Source organism: Cynocephalus volans, chromosome 5, assembly GCF_027409185.1.
Source record: "Cynocephalus volans isolate mCynVol1 chromosome 5, mCynVol1.pri, whole genome shotgun sequence".
Taxonomy (NCBI): domain Eukaryota; kingdom Metazoa; phylum Chordata; class Mammalia; order Dermoptera; family Cynocephalidae; genus Cynocephalus; species Cynocephalus volans.
The window spans coordinates 120517730-120537864 of NC_084464.1; the positions used below are offsets into that span (position 1 = coordinate 120517730).

At 36.5% G+C, this 20135-nt stretch overlaps 1 protein-coding gene across 1 annotated transcript in view; it reads right to left on the bottom strand.

The window, feature by feature from the left end:
- Positions 1-6853: 6853 nt before the first annotated feature.
- MAN1A1 (mannosidase alpha class 1A member 1) overlaps positions 6854-20135 on the bottom strand; it is a 155836-nt gene continuing 142554 nt past the window's right edge. The window contains exons 9-12 of the mRNA XM_063098401.1: positions 17234-17453; positions 16321-16493; positions 7368-7483; positions 6854-6999 (exon numbers count right to left, since the gene is read on the bottom strand). Coding sequence (XP_062954471.1) covers positions 6873-6999; positions 7368-7483; positions 16321-16493; positions 17234-17453 — 636 coding nt within the window. The 3' untranslated portion in view covers positions 6854-6872. The remainder of the gene's footprint in view (positions 7000-7367; positions 7484-16320; positions 16494-17233; positions 17454-20135) is intronic.

Below are 20135 nucleotides of genomic sequence, written 5' to 3' on the forward strand. Positions count from 1 at the left end.
TAGATAGGACTACTACCATCTTAACAATGAGGACACTAAGGTTTTGATGTCTTGTAATTTGGGTGTGGTGGTCTCTAGTCCATGGATGGAAAATTCCTGGTGTGTGTGCTGCTGTTTCTTGCTCAAGCCTGGTTGCTGTGCCTGGGCTCATCACCCCTCCTGTTGTACACGTGAGGAAACTGAGATGTGAAGACTTTAGGTGTTTATTCCAAATCACACAGAGGTTAGTAACAGAGCTGTTTGGAATCCAATTGTCTTGATTCCTAGTGAAGTCTGCTTCCCACTGGCCCAACCACACCTGCTTTCTACCTCTTCTATATGCATCACATCCAGAAAAGAGACTAGAGGAACTTAGTTTATTTTAATAGGGGCATTTAAAATGTAAGTACAGTCCATCCCTCCGCATTTGTGGGGGATTGGTTCTGAGACCCTTCCTTCCCAGGATACAAAACTCTGAAGATGCTCACGTTCTTTACAGTTGGCTCTCAGTATCTGCAGGTTCGGCCTGGGAATGCAAGGGTATGAAGGGCCAACTTTATCTTTACAGCTTCTTGCAAAGACTATGTAAATCACACAGTTATCAATTTGACAAAAACAAGCTAGAAGAGGAATGTGAAAAGCAGTGAAATACACTTCAGGTTTATTTAACCAGTGAGGTTAAAGTGCTGTGTTGAATATTGAGTGGTAAAGAGGTTTTGCACAAGGAAGGAAGAGATTTAGTTTGCTTCTCGTCCTGTCACTTACTAAATAGTCTTGGGTCACAAGCCAAAGCTGTCACATACATGAAAGGGAACCAATAGCACTTTGCCTGCCTCAAGATGTTGATATCGGGGTCTCCCAAACTGGTTCTAAGAGGTGATTATGAGTTATATATTTCTGTTTTCCACAAAGAATTCTAGGAGTTGGAAAGTCAGGATCAAAGGTCCCAAATATTCTGTAAATGAGGATCATTCCCTTGTTTCTCCCAGGAGAGTTAAAAAACAAAACAAACAAAAAACTCTCAGGTGTTAGTCATTTTTGGAAATGCCATTTGAAAAGTATTATATTTTATGGCCCTGTTTGCAGAATTGTGAATTAATATGTGCTCATAGCCTAAGGCCAAAATATCCCAGTGTGTGGGAAAGTTTTTCAAAAAGCTATACATCTATCACTGTTTTCTAACATTCCATGGTAATTTGCATTCACTGGGGAATTAAATGGATCTGACACAAATTTAAGTTAATTTATTCAGTAAGTAATGGCTTGTTTTAAGGGGATTCAAAGTGATCATAATAATGGCAAGCTAACAAGTCTTTGAAGATTAGCATCGGCAATAAATGTAAAAACACAGGGTGGGAGAGGAGGAAAAACAAGGTGCTTTTTAGAGGTCATTTCCAAGAATACTTTATACATTTACATGACCCATAGCCAAAGCAGGAATTCTGTGGGGTCTGTGCAAGTGACAGTCATGTTATAAAATCAACAAGAACACAAGAAACAATTTGAGAGATGACTTTGAAAGCAACTATTGGAAGGAGAGAGCAAATAATTGCTGAATAAAAACCAGGGATGATTCAAATTAGTACTTTTGAGATTTCCCTAATAAGAATTATGTTTAAAAATCCAGTGTGAATCTGTTTCTAAAAGATTTAGATGTATGGCTTATTGCTCAGAAATGCTTTTGTAAAAGGATGAATTTGTTTCTAAAGTGATCAATATGGTTGGTGGGAGGGGTGAAGAGAATGGGTAGACTAATTGGTAAAAAACTATGCTGTCTACCCTAAGTGAATAATTGTGTAGCCCATGCATGTACTGAAACAACACACTGTACCCCACAAAAATATAAATTTTTTAAAAAGTCAAGTAGTTAAACCTTGAGTTTGATACAAAAATACAGAAAAAGGTACACATCCTTGTCATGACTTGCTAATTAATTCTTCTGCTTGTCTTGGAACTTCCACCCACCTACAACTTCATATTGTGGTTCTCACCTTTAGAATGCATAAAAATAACACAAAGAGCCAAACATGGGTATTCTAGGGTCACACCTCAATTTTGATTTGTCAAATTTGAGGGAAGGCTCTGGAATCTGCATTTTAATAAGCCTTACAAGAGAATCTAATGTAAGTGAACTGTAGCCCACACCTCGAGAAAAACAGCAGTAACCAATTTACAAGGGTGAACTCTGAGTTTATATGTTTATTTTAGAGCAGCTGGCTGGACACGACCTATGCTCTCATACCTTTTATTATTAGTATAAAATCTTACCATATTCCTGTGTCTGGCAGCACAGAGCAAGGACAGAAAACAGTTCCTGACCTTGGGAAAACCCCCCAATTTCCTCACATTTAAAATAAGAGAGTTGGACTAAATGTTGTATAGACTCCCATGTAGTTCTAATACTTTAAATGCGTAACTGATATTAAATGCAAATATTTCTTGAGAATTATGACTCATGTGTTGGCTAATGTGGGTGGAATGAGCCCGGAAAAACAGAAATCAGCCTTTGGGCCATTAAATCAGTTAGAGGGTTTAAATAAGATTTTCCTTCCCACCCTCATGTTTCAGCCACAAGCTAGGGAGCTAGAATGGCAATTAGATATACGAACCCTATGCCTAAATGAGAAAGATTAACTTTTCTTAAAATTTTAAGCAACTGTCTTCATATCATTATCAGAAATTAGATGTACTGATTGTCAAGCTGCCATCTCTGTGTGAATGGCTGACAATTAGTATAAATAAAAATCATGCTTAGAATTAATTTTAGTAATTCTGTCAACCAACAGGGTAAACACAACCGATGTCATTTGTGTTACAAGTAATTGAATTTGGAGGTTCCCATTTGACTAACTCTATGTTAGGTGAAAAACCGATTCCTTTGCTTGATTCTATTTTAATAGATTTTTTAAAAATATGAGGCAGGGACTATGAAATTAAGTCATATAAGACAATAGCAGGCTATTCAACCAGTAACACTGAAAAAACCCTGTATGGGAGAAATCATGCCTTTTTATCATTATTTTTGTATTTTACACAGGGCCATACATGGTACCTTAATGATATAAATGGTGTAAAAAGACCGGTTAATTAAGAGTTGATTCCGGTCACAAACAAAAACTTAAGCTTTTAAAAAATTTACTGCTTATTAAAAGACATTTGCAAATAGTTGCAAAGCCTGTGAATATAAGTTGGAGGCTCATTCATTCACACACCTGTTCACCAAACATTCATTCTCCACTACACCAAGTGCTAGATGCTGCTCTAAGCCCTAGAGATGGAGCAATGGGAGGGAAAGGCCAAATAAAGTTTCTGTTCTCATGGGGCTTAAATACTAACAGGTTAGACAGACAATAACAAATAAGGAAATAAATACTTAGTATAACAAATGCTAAGTAGAAAATGAAATAAGGGTAAGGGGCAAAGGGTGATGGAGAATTTTATATTGATTTGTCAAGGAAGCTACTCTGATAAGGTGACAGTTGAGCTGAGACCTGAATAGAATGAGGAATGAGTTATAAAAATATTGAGGAAAGAGTTCCAGGCAGAGGAAACAGCAACCAAAATGTCCAAAACATCCTAAAAAGTACAATATAAATTTTAAAAATCTAGGCTTTTTCATAAATTTTGGAGGCTCTCCTGTAGCATAAATTATCTCTTTTCTATTAAGCCTCTTTGACTACTCAAATCTTATGGCTCTCCTGCTCCCCTGAACTTCTTACAGCAGAATTTAACTTGTAATTTCATGATTTAATACTATTTTGTCTTGTTCCGAGGGGTGGGGTGGAGTGGAGTTAGTCTGATCTCCTTGACTGGACTAGAAACATAAGAACAAGGATCAGGGCACACTGGCTAGCACACTTGGGAGAGCATGGTGCTGATAACACCAAGGTCAAGGGTTTGGATTCCGGTACTGGACAGCCACCAAAGAAAGGAAAAAAAAAAAAAAGAGAATCACACTTTATGCTATTTCTGGTATGAAGGCCTCTACCCTGCATGTCCTGGTGTTGAACCTGTTAGATCCTTAATAAAGGTATTTGATTAACCAAAGGCTGTGTATGCAAAATCATTTGCAATGTAAAGTTTTTAATAGGAAATGTTTCCTTGTCAAGATTCTCTAGGTGTGGTATGGAATTACAAGTAGGATCTAATATTTTTATTTGCAACTGTATGTACTCACCCCTAGATATACAGAAGCTTACTTAAAAGGAGATAAATATAACAAATGAGGAGATATATTAAAAGACTTTATTCACAATAGAGAAATATTACAAATATAATTTTTAAAAATTATGTGTCAATCTATTATGCTTCTCATAACATTAGAGATTTATATAAAGTTGGAAATGACAGAATGGATTTATGTACAAATCAAAAATAATGTAAAAAAATGGGTAACACACATGAAAAAGTCATGACAAACCAAGTCATTGAGTTCTGTAAATCGCCATACGACTTATATGTGTAATATTAATTGCACAAAGTATATCAAAAAAATACCGCATAAACACAGAATTAAGTGCTATTTTAATTGTTCATCTTTCAGGATATGAATACATATGTAAATTTAACTGCACAGTTTTGTTGAAAATGAATAAAAGACAGTATCAACTAAAGACTTCAGTTTAAAATAATTAATACAAAATAGAACTTTAATTAAATTATATCACCATAATATTAATCTCTTATCTTGTTTACATTTTTGCTGTTGTGGGACTTAGGCTAAAAAATCCAAGTTCTAAAATGGAAAAAACTCTATACTTGTCATTGGCAGAGCAGCATGTAGTACAGCTTCTTGTCTACTTATACCAGGACACGAAAGGTACACGATAGTGCCGAGTGTCCACACAACCTGGTTTTCATACCCATCTGCTGCAGAAATACCTAACAGCTTTGTGCTCTTTCAAATAAAATTGAAAGGCAAAGAAAATGAATTAATTTATGTTGCTACTCCAAGGATATCCATGTGAAAATTATAATCTTAATACATATGGCCCAATTGTGACAATAATTTTTTTATTTTGCCTTAAAGTCCTGGGAAAAAATGGCTCCTGTTATCCGTTCATTTCATTAAGTGAGCTGAAGATACATGTGGGGACGTTATTCTGGGTCACAGAAACACATTAATATGACAACAGTGATGTGCTGAAGGATCTTTTTCATTTTCTAATTTTATTTATTCTTTGACCTACATCAGTGTACGATATTGGGTGGGGGGGGAGTAAAAAAAAAAAATGCAGGTCACAACGTGGTTTTGTCAAAGGAAAACTTTAGAAACACTTTCAAAACCTGAAATAGCTAAAACTATTAAGTCTATTGACATCTAAGAAAATAACTGTCTTAAAAATATTAGATTGAAGCACATGAAATTCCTGATATTAGACAGTTTTAAAACTACAAATGTAGCAATTTCATATGCTTCAGCCTAATCCATGGAGTTGCACTGCTCTGTTTGACCATTCTAGGCTGAAAATTTAGGTGGTCAGTCTTCATACTTCAGTGTACACACCATCCTATTAGCCCTTTCATGGAAATATATATATGTTATGAACCAATATGATGATAAAACACAAGGTGTCACCAAATCTATTCTTGGGAAAACCATTCATATTTCAAACCTTTATGCTTAGAAGAATTATATAATTATTCTGACCTGCTGCAGGATCGTGGAGGATTGGGAATGTCCACTCCTGGATGTTGCTTCTAAGTCAGGATCTCTATGTTGAATTTAACCATAATAAATGTGCTATAATCTTATCTGGCCTAAGGGTTGATTAGATTTTCCTTAATTGATCATAAATAGATAAATTGGCAATGCTGCTTTCACAGAGTCAAATCCTGATTTCACAAACTGAAATGAAATAATTCACATTTGAGAAAGGGCCTTTTTCAAATCTGAAAAATCTGAACCAAATGGAATGCTTTCTTTTCTCAAGAAAAAAAATTAAAGATGAAATAAAAACAAATGAACTAAAAGCCATATGAAATACTCACCCTCTCTTTTGAGAGACCTAATTTCTTCATATATCCAGTTAAAAGGAAATGCTAACACATTAAAAGCTACGCTATTTCCCTTTAAAAATGTAATTCAGCAATAGCAGAGCTCTGCAAAACTTGAGAGCTTGCTTCGCTGTGTAGTAGGGACAAGAAATTAACCAGTACACGATCCAGAAATGACACAGGGAATTTAAAGTAAAATTAGAGAACAAATTCACAGATTAGGAAACACTAATATAATTAACCAACAAAAATATACTGCAGTTCCAATGAAATGAGGTCAACATGAGATGATCCTTTGGGATGACTTTCTAATTTGAATTACAATATGAGTGAAGAATTTTAGAAGATATTCTATCAAATAATGATAGATCTACATAAGGAGGCTGTCACAGTTATAAGATCTGTCTCTGGTGGATAGACAAACCAGATTAACATGAAATTGAAAAGGAAAAAGATTTTTTTAATGCTTAATTTATTATTATGGCTTTTTGCAACATGGCAAAACATTACAGCTTAAAGCAGACATCATCTCCTCATAGAGGAGGAAAAAGTTTTGCAGTCAAATCAAATTGTAATTAAGAGGTCACTGGTATACCATTCTGTTCAGTTTAATAAAAATAATATTACACCTTCATGAATGCCAGAGATAATAGATTACTTCAAAACAAATAAGCAAAATAAAACCTGTGGATCCATTGGCTGAATAATGAAGTATATAATAGGGATTTCGGTCCATCTATGTCTATGATAAACATAAAAGACTGCAAAACAATTTTGGAACTTAGAATAATCACAGACCTACTAATAAAAGTTCATCATGTGTCTGATTACCAGAAAAGGAATTATTAAGGTATGCAGTGAAGGGAATGAAGCAGAGTAAAATATAAAATGTCTTTTTATTTGTCTTTGACTTCAATTTCCTTTTTTTCTGTACGGAGTATAGGGAGAAGATGTGCCTCAGTATTGAAGATCCAATGTTCCAGTGGAAGGAGACTGTCATCAGAAAATATTAAGTACAAATATCTGGCGAGAGAAACACGAGTATATGAGGTCCAAGAGACAATGTCAGGCAGTGAAACCACAAAGACACAGCAAAAAACACTTCAGTGTCTCTACTCATCTTACAGACTACCATGGACAACAGTCAAGTATATCAGAATCCCGAGGGGCTAAACTCATTAATGTGGAGTACAGGAAGCTACTCTGTGCTTTGGTATCAGTGTATAGGAACCATACAAAGCAGCCCCCAGTCATCAAACTTGGTAACTACTGAAAATACGCCTGCAATTATTGCCACACGTGTAGAACAGCATTCTGAATCAGTCATATATCTGCAAAGAAGCTCTGTCCAGGTACCTCAGCCAAATACTTTTAGAATAATTTTTACTTACTTTAGTGTCTCTGCCAGGAAGAAACTCTGCTGCACATCATCATAACTCTCATGAAGGAGGTAAACATCCCTTAGGCCTGAATAGCCCCCATTTACTCTGCAGTGACTTTCCAGAGCCTAAATTACAAAGAGGAGGGGAAAAAAGGGTCACATTTCAGTAAACTGACAATCACTTATTCTTATCATTGGATTGTCAAATTCAGATAAAATAAAGATTCTAATTGAATAAAAGATTGTAACAGTTTTGGGTGAAAAATTTAAAAACCATACAACATAAATGCAAATAAATATGAAAAGTCAAAGGACATATGGAAAATATATTTTACCTAATTGGAAACACTTCTACATTTAGTTTTGGAATAATTTTTCACTGATTTTTACCATGTCTTCCTATGGTCAAGGGCAGTATTTGGCAAGCTATGGACCACAGGCTAAATCCAGTCTACTGTATTTAGTTTTATTGAACCACATTTGTTTACATATTGTCTGTGGCTGTTTTTGCACTACAATGACAGAGTTGAGTAGCTGCAACAGAGACTGTATGGCCCACAAGACTAATACTGTCTGGCCCTTGCAGATAAAGTTTGCTGACTCCTGGTCTAGAGACACTGTTAATATCAGTTGGGATTATGAACTGCTGGTTGAGAGAGTATTCGGGACCAATAAAAATCAGATTATACTCAGAACATCTTATTTCTTAAAAATCATACTAATTAGTGATATTGGTGAGAGAGCTAAGAGAAGAAAATGGAAGGCAGAGAGAAAAATGTGTCTGGTATTGATTCCTAAAATTTATTTTTTCTTTTTAAATCTGCTATGGAAGAAGACAGGAGGAATCCACTACTAGAGAGAAATAATCCTACATTTCTGTAGTTGTCTGAACATAATGAGAATTTGCAAAAGATAGGTTGAGCAATGTGGGGATGAAAATTTAGGTAATGACCTAAATTTGCCTTTCTCTTTGTCAGCTGCCACTAAGTTGATTATTTGTATCATTTTTTCCCCTTCCAGAAGCCTACTTTATTTCTTTTGTTTGTTTGCTTTGTTTTTCTTGACATTAAAAAATTTCCAGCTTTACTGATGACATAGGATTGGAAAATAAAAATTATATATAATTTAATATATAAATTATTATTATATTATTATATTATTATTATATAAATATTATTTAATATATAAATTAGGGTGTGCAACATTATGTTTTGATATACATACTTATTGTGAAATGATTATCACAATCAAGCTCATCAACATATCCATCATCTCTAACATCTCACAGTTACTTTTTTTTGATGGTGAAAATACTTTACATTTACTTTTTATACATTATTATTAACTATAGTTGCCATGCTCCAGAACATATTCTTCTTATAAGTTAAAATTCATACCCTTGGACCAGTATTTCCCCCTCACCCCATCCCCCAGTCCTTGGTAACCACCATTCTACTCTCTACTTCTGAGTTCTACTTTTTTTAAAGATGCTACATATAAGTGAGATCATACAGTATTTATTATTCTGTGTCTGGCTTATTTCACTTAGCACAATGTCCTCCAGGTTCATTCATGTTGCTGCAAATGGCAGGATTTCCTTCATTTTTTAAGGCTGATGAGTATTCCAGTGTGTACACACACCATATTTTCTTTATCCATTCATCCACTGATTGACACTTACATTGTTTCCCTATCATGGCTATTGTAAATTATGCTGCAATGAACATGGGAGTGTGGCTATCTCTTTGAGATACCAATTTCATTTCCTCTAGATATGAAAGGAAATGGAATTGCTAATCATATGGTAGTTCTATTTTTAGTTTTTTAAGGAACCTCCATACTGTTTTCCATAAAGGATGTACCAATATACATTGGTGATGTACCATACACCAGCAGTGCACAAGGGTTCTTTTTTCTCCACATTCTTGCCAACACTGGTGATTTTTGACTATTTGACAATAGCCATTTTAACAGGTGTGAGGTGATCTCATTGTGGTTTTGATTTGCATTTCCCTGGTGATTAGTGATGTTGAGCATCTTTTCATATACCTGTTGGCCATTTGTATGCCTTTGGAAAAATGTCTATTCAGATCCTTTGTCCCTTTTTTAATCCAGTTACTTGTGTTTTTTTGCTATTGAGTTGTATATGAGTTCCTCATATATTTTGGATACTAACCCCTTATCTCATGCAGAATGGTTTGCAAATGTTTTCTTCCATTCTGTAGGTTGCCCTTTTGTTTAGTTTGTTTCCTTTACTGTACAGAAACTTTTTAGTTTGATGTAGTCCCATTTGTTTAGTTTTGCTATTGTTCCCTGTGCTTTTGGTGTTGAATCCAAAAAAGTCATTGCCAAGACCACTCTCAAGGAGCTTTTTTCTCCAATGCTTTCTTCTAGGAGTTTTATGTTTTCAGGTCTTATGTGTAAGTCTTCAATCCATTTTGAATTGATTTTTGTGTGCTGTTTGTATTTTAAAATTATATTGGCTGCTTTGCTAATTACCAAACATATTCACCCCAGGAAAGTTATTTTTTGCTCACCACATCCCACTAATCCTATTAGTCATATGGTCAAATAAAAATTTCTATTGTACAAAAACTGTCATCTGAAATCTGGTTCTAATTTGTAGACTGTGGACAAAAATAACAAAGTTTAAGACTAAAACCCTAATATTTATAATGAAGTAAAATATAAACAAGATAAAGTTACTCTTAGTTACTGTCATTTTTCATTTTTTTTCTCTTATGAATCATAATCCTGTCCGTCTTTTTTTACATGTATAATTCTACCCCGTTTTTCTCCCATGAAATCCAACTACCAAGAAGATGGAAAGCACAGATGTTGCCATATTGTATCAGGCTGAACAGAAGTGACTCCATTTTGTTAAACTTCTAAATTTAAAAGTTTTTTTCTTATTCTTATAACCCAAACTGCATAGCTTGCAGCTGGACATTAGAATACAATGATTCTTGTTCACATGACTGCTAGAAAATAATGACTTTAGCTCACATTGTACACAGAATAATTACAGAAGAAATTATTAACCCAGGTGGCCATTCTTTACTACCTTACCAACTAGATCTTTTTGAGGTTAACAGGAACTGAATCCATGACTTGACTTCATGGAGGGTGGTCACCACGGACTGGCTCCCACCTGAGAAGTTCTTTGATGTTTATCTGCAGTTTTATGATTATGCCCACACGTCCCTGCTTGGATCACCATGAATCAGCCCCCACCTCCTGTCCCTATAAAACCCTTTGGCAAGTCTGGGCAAAGTGGAGATGGTCTTTGAGGTATTAACCCACCATCTCCCCAGGCTGCCGGCTTCCTGGTTAAAGGCTACCTTTCCTTACACCAACACTTGTCTCTCAATTATTGGCAATTGAGCAGTGAGCAAACAGACCTTTGGGGTTTTGGTAACAATATTAGTTGAGTCTTCATTAGCTACAAAAGGGTTTTGGAAGAAAATAGGCTCTAAGAACGTGGAGCCCAGAAAAGAGGAGAGGGCAGGCAAATCTCAGCCTTGGTTTCTCATGAGCAGGGACACTGCACAGAGAACTTGGCTTCCTTCTGCAGACACTGACAATGAGGGTATTGATTTTTTTACCTCAGGGTTGGAGAGCAGAAGTGGGAGAGTAAAGAGAGGGGCATGAGGAGAAGCATTTAATTACCAGACTCAAGAACATCTGACCAGCAGACTAAGTGAACAAAGAAAATAAAGAAAACACCTCTTGGGCCGAGCCCGTGGTGCACTTGGTAGAGTGCTGCGCTGGGAGCACAGCAATGCTCCCGCCGCGGGTTCGGATCCTATATAGGACTGACCAGTGCACTCACTGGCTGAGTGCCGGTCACGAAAAAACGACAAAAAAAAAAAAAAAAAAAAAAGAAAACACCTCTTGATTTGGTACATTTTAAGTCCCCAGGAAAATAAGAACAATCAACTTAAAAAGATGCACCCATTAAATTCTAAGTTTCAGACAATAAGCCGAATGGGAGATAAGCCTGAAGAAAGAAACTTTCAGGTCCTATTAATTTTTTTCCTTCCTTCCTCTGTTGATGAAAGGACTTTTTGATAAAAAGTCAAATCACAGATACATGGAGTAGGCCAAAAGTTATTCGTTAAAAAAAAAAAAAAAAAAAAAAAAAGAATTATTTGTAAAAACAAACAAACAAACAAACAGGATTCAGAAGAAATGGGCAAGCTTATTATGGAAGATAATGAAACCCCATTTCCAGACATTTCCTTAAAAAGATTTTAACTACAAAATCTTTTCTTCGTTGTCCCCTTGAGGCTCTCTGGTGGTAAGATAATGAGAGAGCCAGGCATGATAAATAGCTACTCCTCTTCCCCACAGAAATTTCTATAAGCTCCTTCACTGTTACAGAAAGAGTTGCTCTTGGATGGACAATGACCGATCTCTCTCTTTTCGGTTCACCCCGACTCATTCTTTTTCGCCCACCGTCCTCCTGGGGCAAGCTAGAGTAGTCAAGAACACAAGGAAGGTTTTAGAGTGCTGGGCCATATCCCAGCTCAAGATTCCCTAAATGTGGTTTCGGAGGTTCCTAGACCCAGGCAGCATCCTTTCTTTCCACATGGGATTGTAGTGCGAATAAAATGAGATGAAGAAATGCTTAGCACAGTGACAGGGCATTTCAGAGGTTGAGAGACCCAGCTACTTTCAGTTTTTGAGGCTTTTGGTAAATTTAAAAAAATTTAAAAATGGGAAAAATGCCAAATTTTAAGACTTTAGGATTGTGAAGCTGGGGACAAGTACCTTTCCTGGGCCCTTATAACAGGTCCTGATTCTACCAGTACCTCAGCGGTGGAAGCAGTGATGCGTCTATGTAGCACGGTCTGCTCAGACCATCATTTACTTCAACCTGTTCTTGGGACTCTCAGCCTCTGGGCACAGGGACTACATCAGTTTTATGTATTTGCTTATATTATTAGTGACCATATATGACTGGGATATGCTAAACACAGAGATCATGATATGAGAATGTTGTTAAATAAAATTTATAACAGGCCATTGGTTTGGACTGAGCTCTGGCACTAGACCCAACAAACCAAACCAAACCAAAACGGAGTTCTTTACACTGAAGTTCCATGCCACAAAGCCAAAACTAAGTTGTTTTTCTGCCCTTCCAAGAAATCAGGAAAGGGAGAAATTACCGCCAAATCCCTAAACAGGCCAGTTCTAGCCAACATGATATGGAAGTCCCCTCTACCTTAACCTTTACAAGGAAAGTAACTTTGAAATGACCAATCTGCTTTGTTCTGTTTCTGCTTTTCTTAGCTCTTTTCTGTCTATACAGCCAACCTCCTGTGCTCTGCTTATTGAAACACTCATTCTGTTTTACAGAATGAGGTGTTGCCTGGTTCTAGAATCACAAATAAAAGCCAATTAAGATTTTTAAATTAAATTTGTTGTAATTTTGTCTTGTGACTTTATTTATAGTGACTGAAGCTCTAAACAAAGGATGAAAGACAAATTTGACCCCAAGTAATTGTACTTTTTTGTGGGGGGAGGGAGAAGGTAAGATTTTTGTGTAAGTCAGAAAGCATTATTGTGAGCATAGAAAAGCATTCTCTTATCTACCAGATTAGATAAATGGCTGATCTGTGGATATTTCCAAGAATGAATCCCAAGGAATAATGTTACTAAGGCTTTCTGCTTGAGTTTGGTCTGAACTTAAGTGCAGAACACAGAGAACCAGGCAGCCTGGGAAGAGGCAGGAAGGGGGAAGACAAATCACTCTGAGGGTCACAATGTCCATGAAGAAAAGATTAGGTTTTGGACACTAAAGGAAAACAAAACAAAACAAAACAAAACCCTATGTAAGGTTTATCTTCTACTGTGGACTAACAGAGACATTATATAATCTATATAAATACATGAATGTATATATAATTAATATTCTGACAAAGCTCATATTGTAAGTTATCAGATGTTTAACTGGGAGAAATTTAATAAAGTTCTTCATTGACATTATTGGGAAAAAGCAAAAGAAATGTCAGCTCAATGTTATTTCGGTTAGTTGGATTCAGAAGTGCTTGAACGCCTGTGATTAATGGATTGCTGTTAACCTGTGGAGGAAGCCTCTGGTGTCATACTGCTGGCTTATATACTCGTCATCTTATTTGACATTATTAGTAAGAAGTTTAATTAAGACATGGAAAGCAAGTTTACCAAGTGTAAGTGAAAGGCGGCCGGGAAGGGAGTGTTTTGTCAGAGGTGGGAAGATGGCTTATGGATACCGTACAAACTGCAGGTATGAGCAAAGCAAAGAAGCACAGAGCGAAGGAGGCTGACTCCACAGTAGCTAACACAGTAGCTAACATCACTTGGTGCCAATTTCCACGTAAGCCAGTGGTGCTGTAAGTCTAAAAGAACAATTTGGATCACAGGCTGTGGGAAATCATACTGAATAGAGAGGCTTTTGAGTCACACTGCTCAGCTCTGAAAGATCACAGCTGGAAACCATGTCAGGAGAAGAAAGTGGAGGCAAATGGTGGATGAGGAAGGGAAGAATTGGAAGAACGTGCTGTCTTCAGATAATCGAGGAGCTGAAATGTAGAAGAGAGGTGCCCCGACAACCAGTCCCCCTAGAGCATAGAACCCTGTAAATTCTGGCTTCAAAAGGCCTAACTTTGTAATACCTTCAGCCATTAAGATATGGCATGAGTTACTTTATGGAGTACATTCCTCCTCTTTGCTGCGTAGTCAGTGAATTCACTGAGGAATAGCCATCTGGCAAAGATATGGAGAGGAGTCTTGTCTTTGAGCAGAAGGCTGGACTAGGTGATTTTTAAGATTCCCTGTGTTTTAGTTTGGGTCCCCTTAAAAACAGATAATGCATCAAGGGTTGGATCAAGAAGATCCTCCCATACTGGGGAGGTGATATCAGGAAGTGAGTGAGTGGGGAGATGGGAGAGGAGCCATTGGGTAGGTTACAACTGTGTGCAAGGGGCTCACTCCTGCTGGAGGTCCTCTGAGGAACAGTGTAGAATGCATCACAGAATTATTCTTTAGAGAAGGAAGACAAGGATAATTATCCATCAATTCCCAAATCTCACTGGTTGAGGGCTGCCCCTGGGGCTGTTAACTCCAGCACACTTCCCAGACCACAGCCAACTGCCTGGAAGAAAACTCTTCCACTTTCTCCTCCTGACATGGTTTCCAGCTGTGTCTTTCAGGCCTGAGCAGCATGACTGATTCCGAGTCAGAACAGCTGAGAATCACTGGGCACTTGAGGTGGGAGCTGCCAGCATGCAGAGGCACTGCTGCAAAGACACAGGGGCCCAAGGGGACTGACAAAGAAAAGAAGTGCTGCCGCAGTGCCTTCTTAGTCTATGATTTTTGTGCTTTAAAAAAGGCAAGAGCCCCCCAGCATTCCTTGCTCACCACTATATCTCAAGTTCTAGCAGAGGTTACTAGAAGCAAAAACGAAAGAGACTGCAGTGTTGTAACACAGGGAAACAATTTCACATAATGTGTTATGCTAAAGAGTTGAGAAGAAATAAAAAGCAAAGCATAGAATTAACCTTTTCCTACAAATAAACACACAAACAACCCCCCTGAAGAATCAAACAAACCAAACTTTCCTACCTAGCAATATTTACTTACTTTACATTTCTGATTACTTCTGTCATACATTTTGCACATTTTAACATTTACAGAATTGGCATGTCATATTTTAATTAGCAGTGTTGTTCTTTCTTGGTGGAATATAAAATAATGATGTTTCTTACAAATGATGGGGTTTTAGATTTGACAAAATATATTATCCCTGATAGTCTCAACTTAAACTGGTATTTGCAACTTAAACTGATATTCAATTACTTTGCTGGCTAATTCAGAACCGAAATAATCTCCTATCACCAAAGCTTAGGTGAACCTCAATTTTAACACATTGTTTTCAGAGAAAAAACAGAAATTTAAAGAAATTGGAATTATTACTGATTAAATATCATTAGAAAACTTTGCAAAAAGAGAAAAAAGAGCCTGAAGAAATGCTATTATTTAAAATGAGTGATGGTTAGTGATAAGACACACACTAAATGAAGAAGGTAATGAGCGAGATTCACCGATGGCTTCCTCGGATATTAGTCAAATTTTACACAAAGGCAGTATTCATTTTAGATTTCCTGAGAGAAGTTATTCCTAATGAACAGTTTTTAAAGACAGCTAGCTTTCTAACAAAGAGTGCTTGAGGATGAAAGAGTGTAATTAAAGCGTTTGCTTGTTCTCATTCCCTGAATTCCCTCCCACTCTTTTCAGAATGAGTCTTAAAATTAGACATTGTTTGATGCATATCTGGGAGGGCGCCTCCTCTCGCATCCAGCACACAAAGCATTCAATAGATTAGTTTGGGAAGATGGTACACCATATTTAGCAGGAAGAGACCCAAGAGGTGACAATTAAAACAACACATTGGGCAGACGGAAAGCTTAGAGAGAAACCTGACAATAGCAAAGAAATATCCACACACAATGTAATTCTTCTCTAAGTTCTTTCTAAAAGTTTGATCTAAGTAGCTAATTTACTCTAAGTAAAAACATGTACTATCATTTTAACGCCCAAAGACTCAGAGAAAAAAACCAAGTAGTGGTTTCTTGAAACAAACAGAGATGAGTATCCCCAAGTTGCCAGTAAACCTTTGTGAGACTAAACGATCACATTTCTATAGTCATGGGAGCTTAATTTAATCATATGCCTTTCTAGATATCTCCTTCAATATCCAAGTCTATCAGCAGGTATATTTATATTACTATTATATGAAGCAAAGTCGAAGCCAGGGATACAGAATGACTTAACTGAAAACACACAGACCCAGATGGAAAACGCTCTGGTCAAGGCTTCAAAAATTATAGAAAAGTTGATATGGCATATTTATGGGTATCACTGAATAGTTTTTACCAAGACATTTATCTATAAGAAACACATACAAATTAAAACATCACCTCTACGGCTTCCCAGGCCCATTTCCTGTACTTTGGATCATGAGTCAGTCGCCACATATACATGTAAGTCTCAATAACTTCTGGCCGTAGGATGTAGTATTTTTCATTTTGCCTTGTAGCAATGGCTTCAACACCACCGTCAAATCTGAAAGCTTCTGGCCCCAGTTTCATAACTAAAGGACATGCAATGGGTGAACAAGGGTTATTGTCCTGGACAATGCTTAGAGTCTAGAAAGTAATAACATTTAAGAGAGATGCCAAAACACTTGTTTTAAGGAATAGTTATAATCATCATATACTATGTAATATTCAATATACTTTTAAAATTTAGTCATCTAAGAGTCCATTTTAGAAAATGGTAACGATCCTTTGTTTTTTTCATTTAACTCCCATTTACTGAGCACCCACCAGGTAGGAGCAAGTCACCACCAGATACCTTGTTAGTTAGCTGGAAACTCAGTGGTTGAGAATACCAAGCCATGATGTCACAAAAGGCCAGTTATTTAATCTTTGTGCTCGAAACTCATGTTTTATAAGAAGGGAGCCACATTCATCACTGATTTCATAAGGACACGGCGAAGATTAATAATGGTTTATAAAATGCTTTCTTTATGCACTGGGACAGTGACCCTCACCTAATGTTATTTAGTTAAGGCAGTGGTCAGTAAATTAGGCTGGCTTAACCCTTTATGGCCTGGATTTTTGTTTCTTGGCAAACTAAGGGTAGATATTTTTAGGCAGAAAAGCAGTGCCTTTAAAAGTAAAAATATAAATTCCTTTAAGATATTAATCATGATCAAGTTTCATTAGGCACAGTGGATATTCTTTTGAGGGTAGCAATGACATGGTTCCTTACTGAATGAAATCAAAGCATGTGGGACTAGATTGTAAGTAAAGAATAATATATACTCACATGTGCGATTATAAGATTCATGACAGGTACGGGCAATTTCAGCCCCAAGTTCAAGGTAGTGTTGGGCCAGGCCTTCGGGAGCTCCGTCTGCCCCAAGTGCAAACATGCCTCCAGCAAAGCAGGTCAGGTGGCCCATCTTATGTTCCAGGAGGCCTCCTTTCCACTCTGCGATGTAAGTTAGTCCCCCACTAGACTTGCGGATCAAGTGAGTCTCAATGGCCTAAAAATAATAATACCTATTTTTAACATTTTGTAATATCTTCTCAAATTTATACTAAAAATAGCCCCAACATTGAAAAAATAAGATAAAATATGACTCACAATTTGATTTTGGTGTTACAAATACAATTCAACCTAAAATTTTATCTTATTGCTTTCTGTATTCTTCCTCTAGTCTCTGCCTTGTTAGTTTGGTTAATTAGAATTCAATTAACTTTGTTGCGCCACCTCAGGAGGTTTTGCTTGGTTCCATGATTAAACACTCATAGTCCTCAAATTAAAAAAGCCGTCCCCTTCTCAAAGACAGGCCACTAGTGCAGAGGTAATAGTTGGTCTAGTGCATTTTTATTTTCACAAGTAGAGACAAAACGCAAAGGCCAGGCCTTACTGTAGATGAAGAACAGAGCATATCTGTGCACAAGGTACAGGCTAGTGGCACTCGCTCCCCTAAGGCAGTGAGGGGTAGAAAATTAGGGTGGCAAAGAAGAGCTCTGTTTTGGAGTCAGATTATTTGGCTTCAAGTTCTAGCTGACACTTACTTTCTGTGAGTAATTTGTGGGTGTGGGCAACTTGCTCTAGATCTCAGTATCTTCATCCATAAAATAGGAATAATGTTCTTTAAAATTAGATAGAGAAATAAAATAAGGTTTATATTTTAAAAAGCAAAAATGAAGTGCGAGAATTTGGAATTACTGATTTCTAATTACTCTAACAGAAAATGCTCCCCCTGCCTTGATGACTACATAGAAGGAAAAAAGCCGTGACTGTCTATACCTGTATACTGCTATCAAAAAAGAGGGAGCTTTAGGAAGCACAGGTGGGAATAGTAGTTACAGGAAAAAACTTGTGATAGAGAAGAATAAATGAAAATGAATATGCAGGCAGATAAAACTTTTCTTACCTTTATTAGAAGTAAACAAATGAAACCAAGATAGTAAGAAATAAACACACTACTGTGTTCATTAACTGTGGTTAAGCTAATTTTACTGATGATTTAGTTATTAATATTTCATTTTTATTTAACGCAACTGAACATTTTAGCTATTTATACTTCTCCTTACACAAATTGCAGTAAAGTCCTTCAAGCAGATACTTGTTCATCACCCAAGAAAGTATTCTTTCTACATGACAAAGAGTAATAGCTTTGGAGCATGGATTAGAGAAACATTATTACCCCGTTATTGATCTTGAATAAAATACTACATTATTCTGGCATGATTCTGACCAAGTTGCTACCTCTCAAAATAAACTACGAGTGTACTTCAAAAAGTTCGTGGAAAATAGAATTAAAAGATAATACGAATTTTTCTATGAACTTTTTGAAGTACCCACGTATGATTAAGTTCCACGACCTTTAAAGCAATGGTTTTGTGTAGTAATGGGAAAATGTAAATAAAACCAAAGAAGGAAAAATAGTCTTTAGTGGCTCTAAAAAAATTTTGTGTCAAGGCTACAGAGAATTGAGTAGGAAAAAAGAGTACTATATATTTTGTGATTTCACCTTTCTATATTTGAAAAAAATATTAGTTTGATGAAGCCTTTAGTACCCTAAACGTCTGATACGTTACCTGCCCAGGTATCACTCACCATGGTGGATGCTCAGTGTGGTCTTCCAGATAGGGCCCTAATAGCCAGTTGAAAGTGCAAAGTATTTTGTTATTAAAACAACCAAAAAAAAAATGCTGGGATTAAATGCTTTCCTAAACCAAAAACACTCTGGGATTAAATGCTTTCTCAAACCTACTTGAAGCTAAAGCTGAGAAACCACATCTCCAGTACGTCAACTGTCCAGAACAATAGTGTTAGGCATCCTCTCCTGATAACAATGATATCTGGAAGTACAACTTAGTAGAAGAAACTTTGCTATAGAAGGCATTGCTACTTCTCAAGAGCAGAAGTTTAGTTGCTCTAGCTTTGCTTTCAAAATTGAAAATATACAATGGATTGAAAATGTTTTTACTATTAAGAGAAACAGAAAACACTTTGACTTCATGCGATCTTAATGAATTTTTCTGTCAATGATTTATCTGGATACAATATAATAAAAGTTGTCTGGGCACAGTTCTAGAAACCGGGGGAAAATTGTTTCAAAGAATACTTTGAAGCTGTCTTTGTTGTAATATCAGTATCTTAGAGGGCCACTTTAAGATTAGAATAATTAAAATATCTACTAGTGTGATGACATAATGGAAACCATCGTATACGCAGAAGAACTTCCTAGGTTAAAACCTGGAACTTCATAGAAATGAGGAAAAATAAATGTGGAAGAGGCTATGTGGATCACAGCCTACTTCAGTTTTGATGTTCAACATGCGCCTTAACAAAAGCTGTGCCAAATGAATGCCAATGTTCTGAGGCGCTTCTGGTTCCTAGATGTGAAGTAGTGAAAAGTTGCATGTGCTTTCCCTAGTGAAGCTCCCAATTAACCTTGGGAGGAAACTAATAATACTCAATCCAGATGAGCAGAGCAAAGCATGCTGCATTTATACTTTAATAAATAAGTCAGCCTATGTCAAAATCACCCAGTCCTCCTGTTAGGAAGACCAATCCTAGAACAATGGTTACATTACTGGGATTACAAATTTCCAGTGTTTCCTAAGAATTAATACTCTTGATTGTAAAAAAATTTCTAAGCAGTCAAGAAAAAGGTCAATTTTCTGAGGATTTAGCCACAATTTTACTT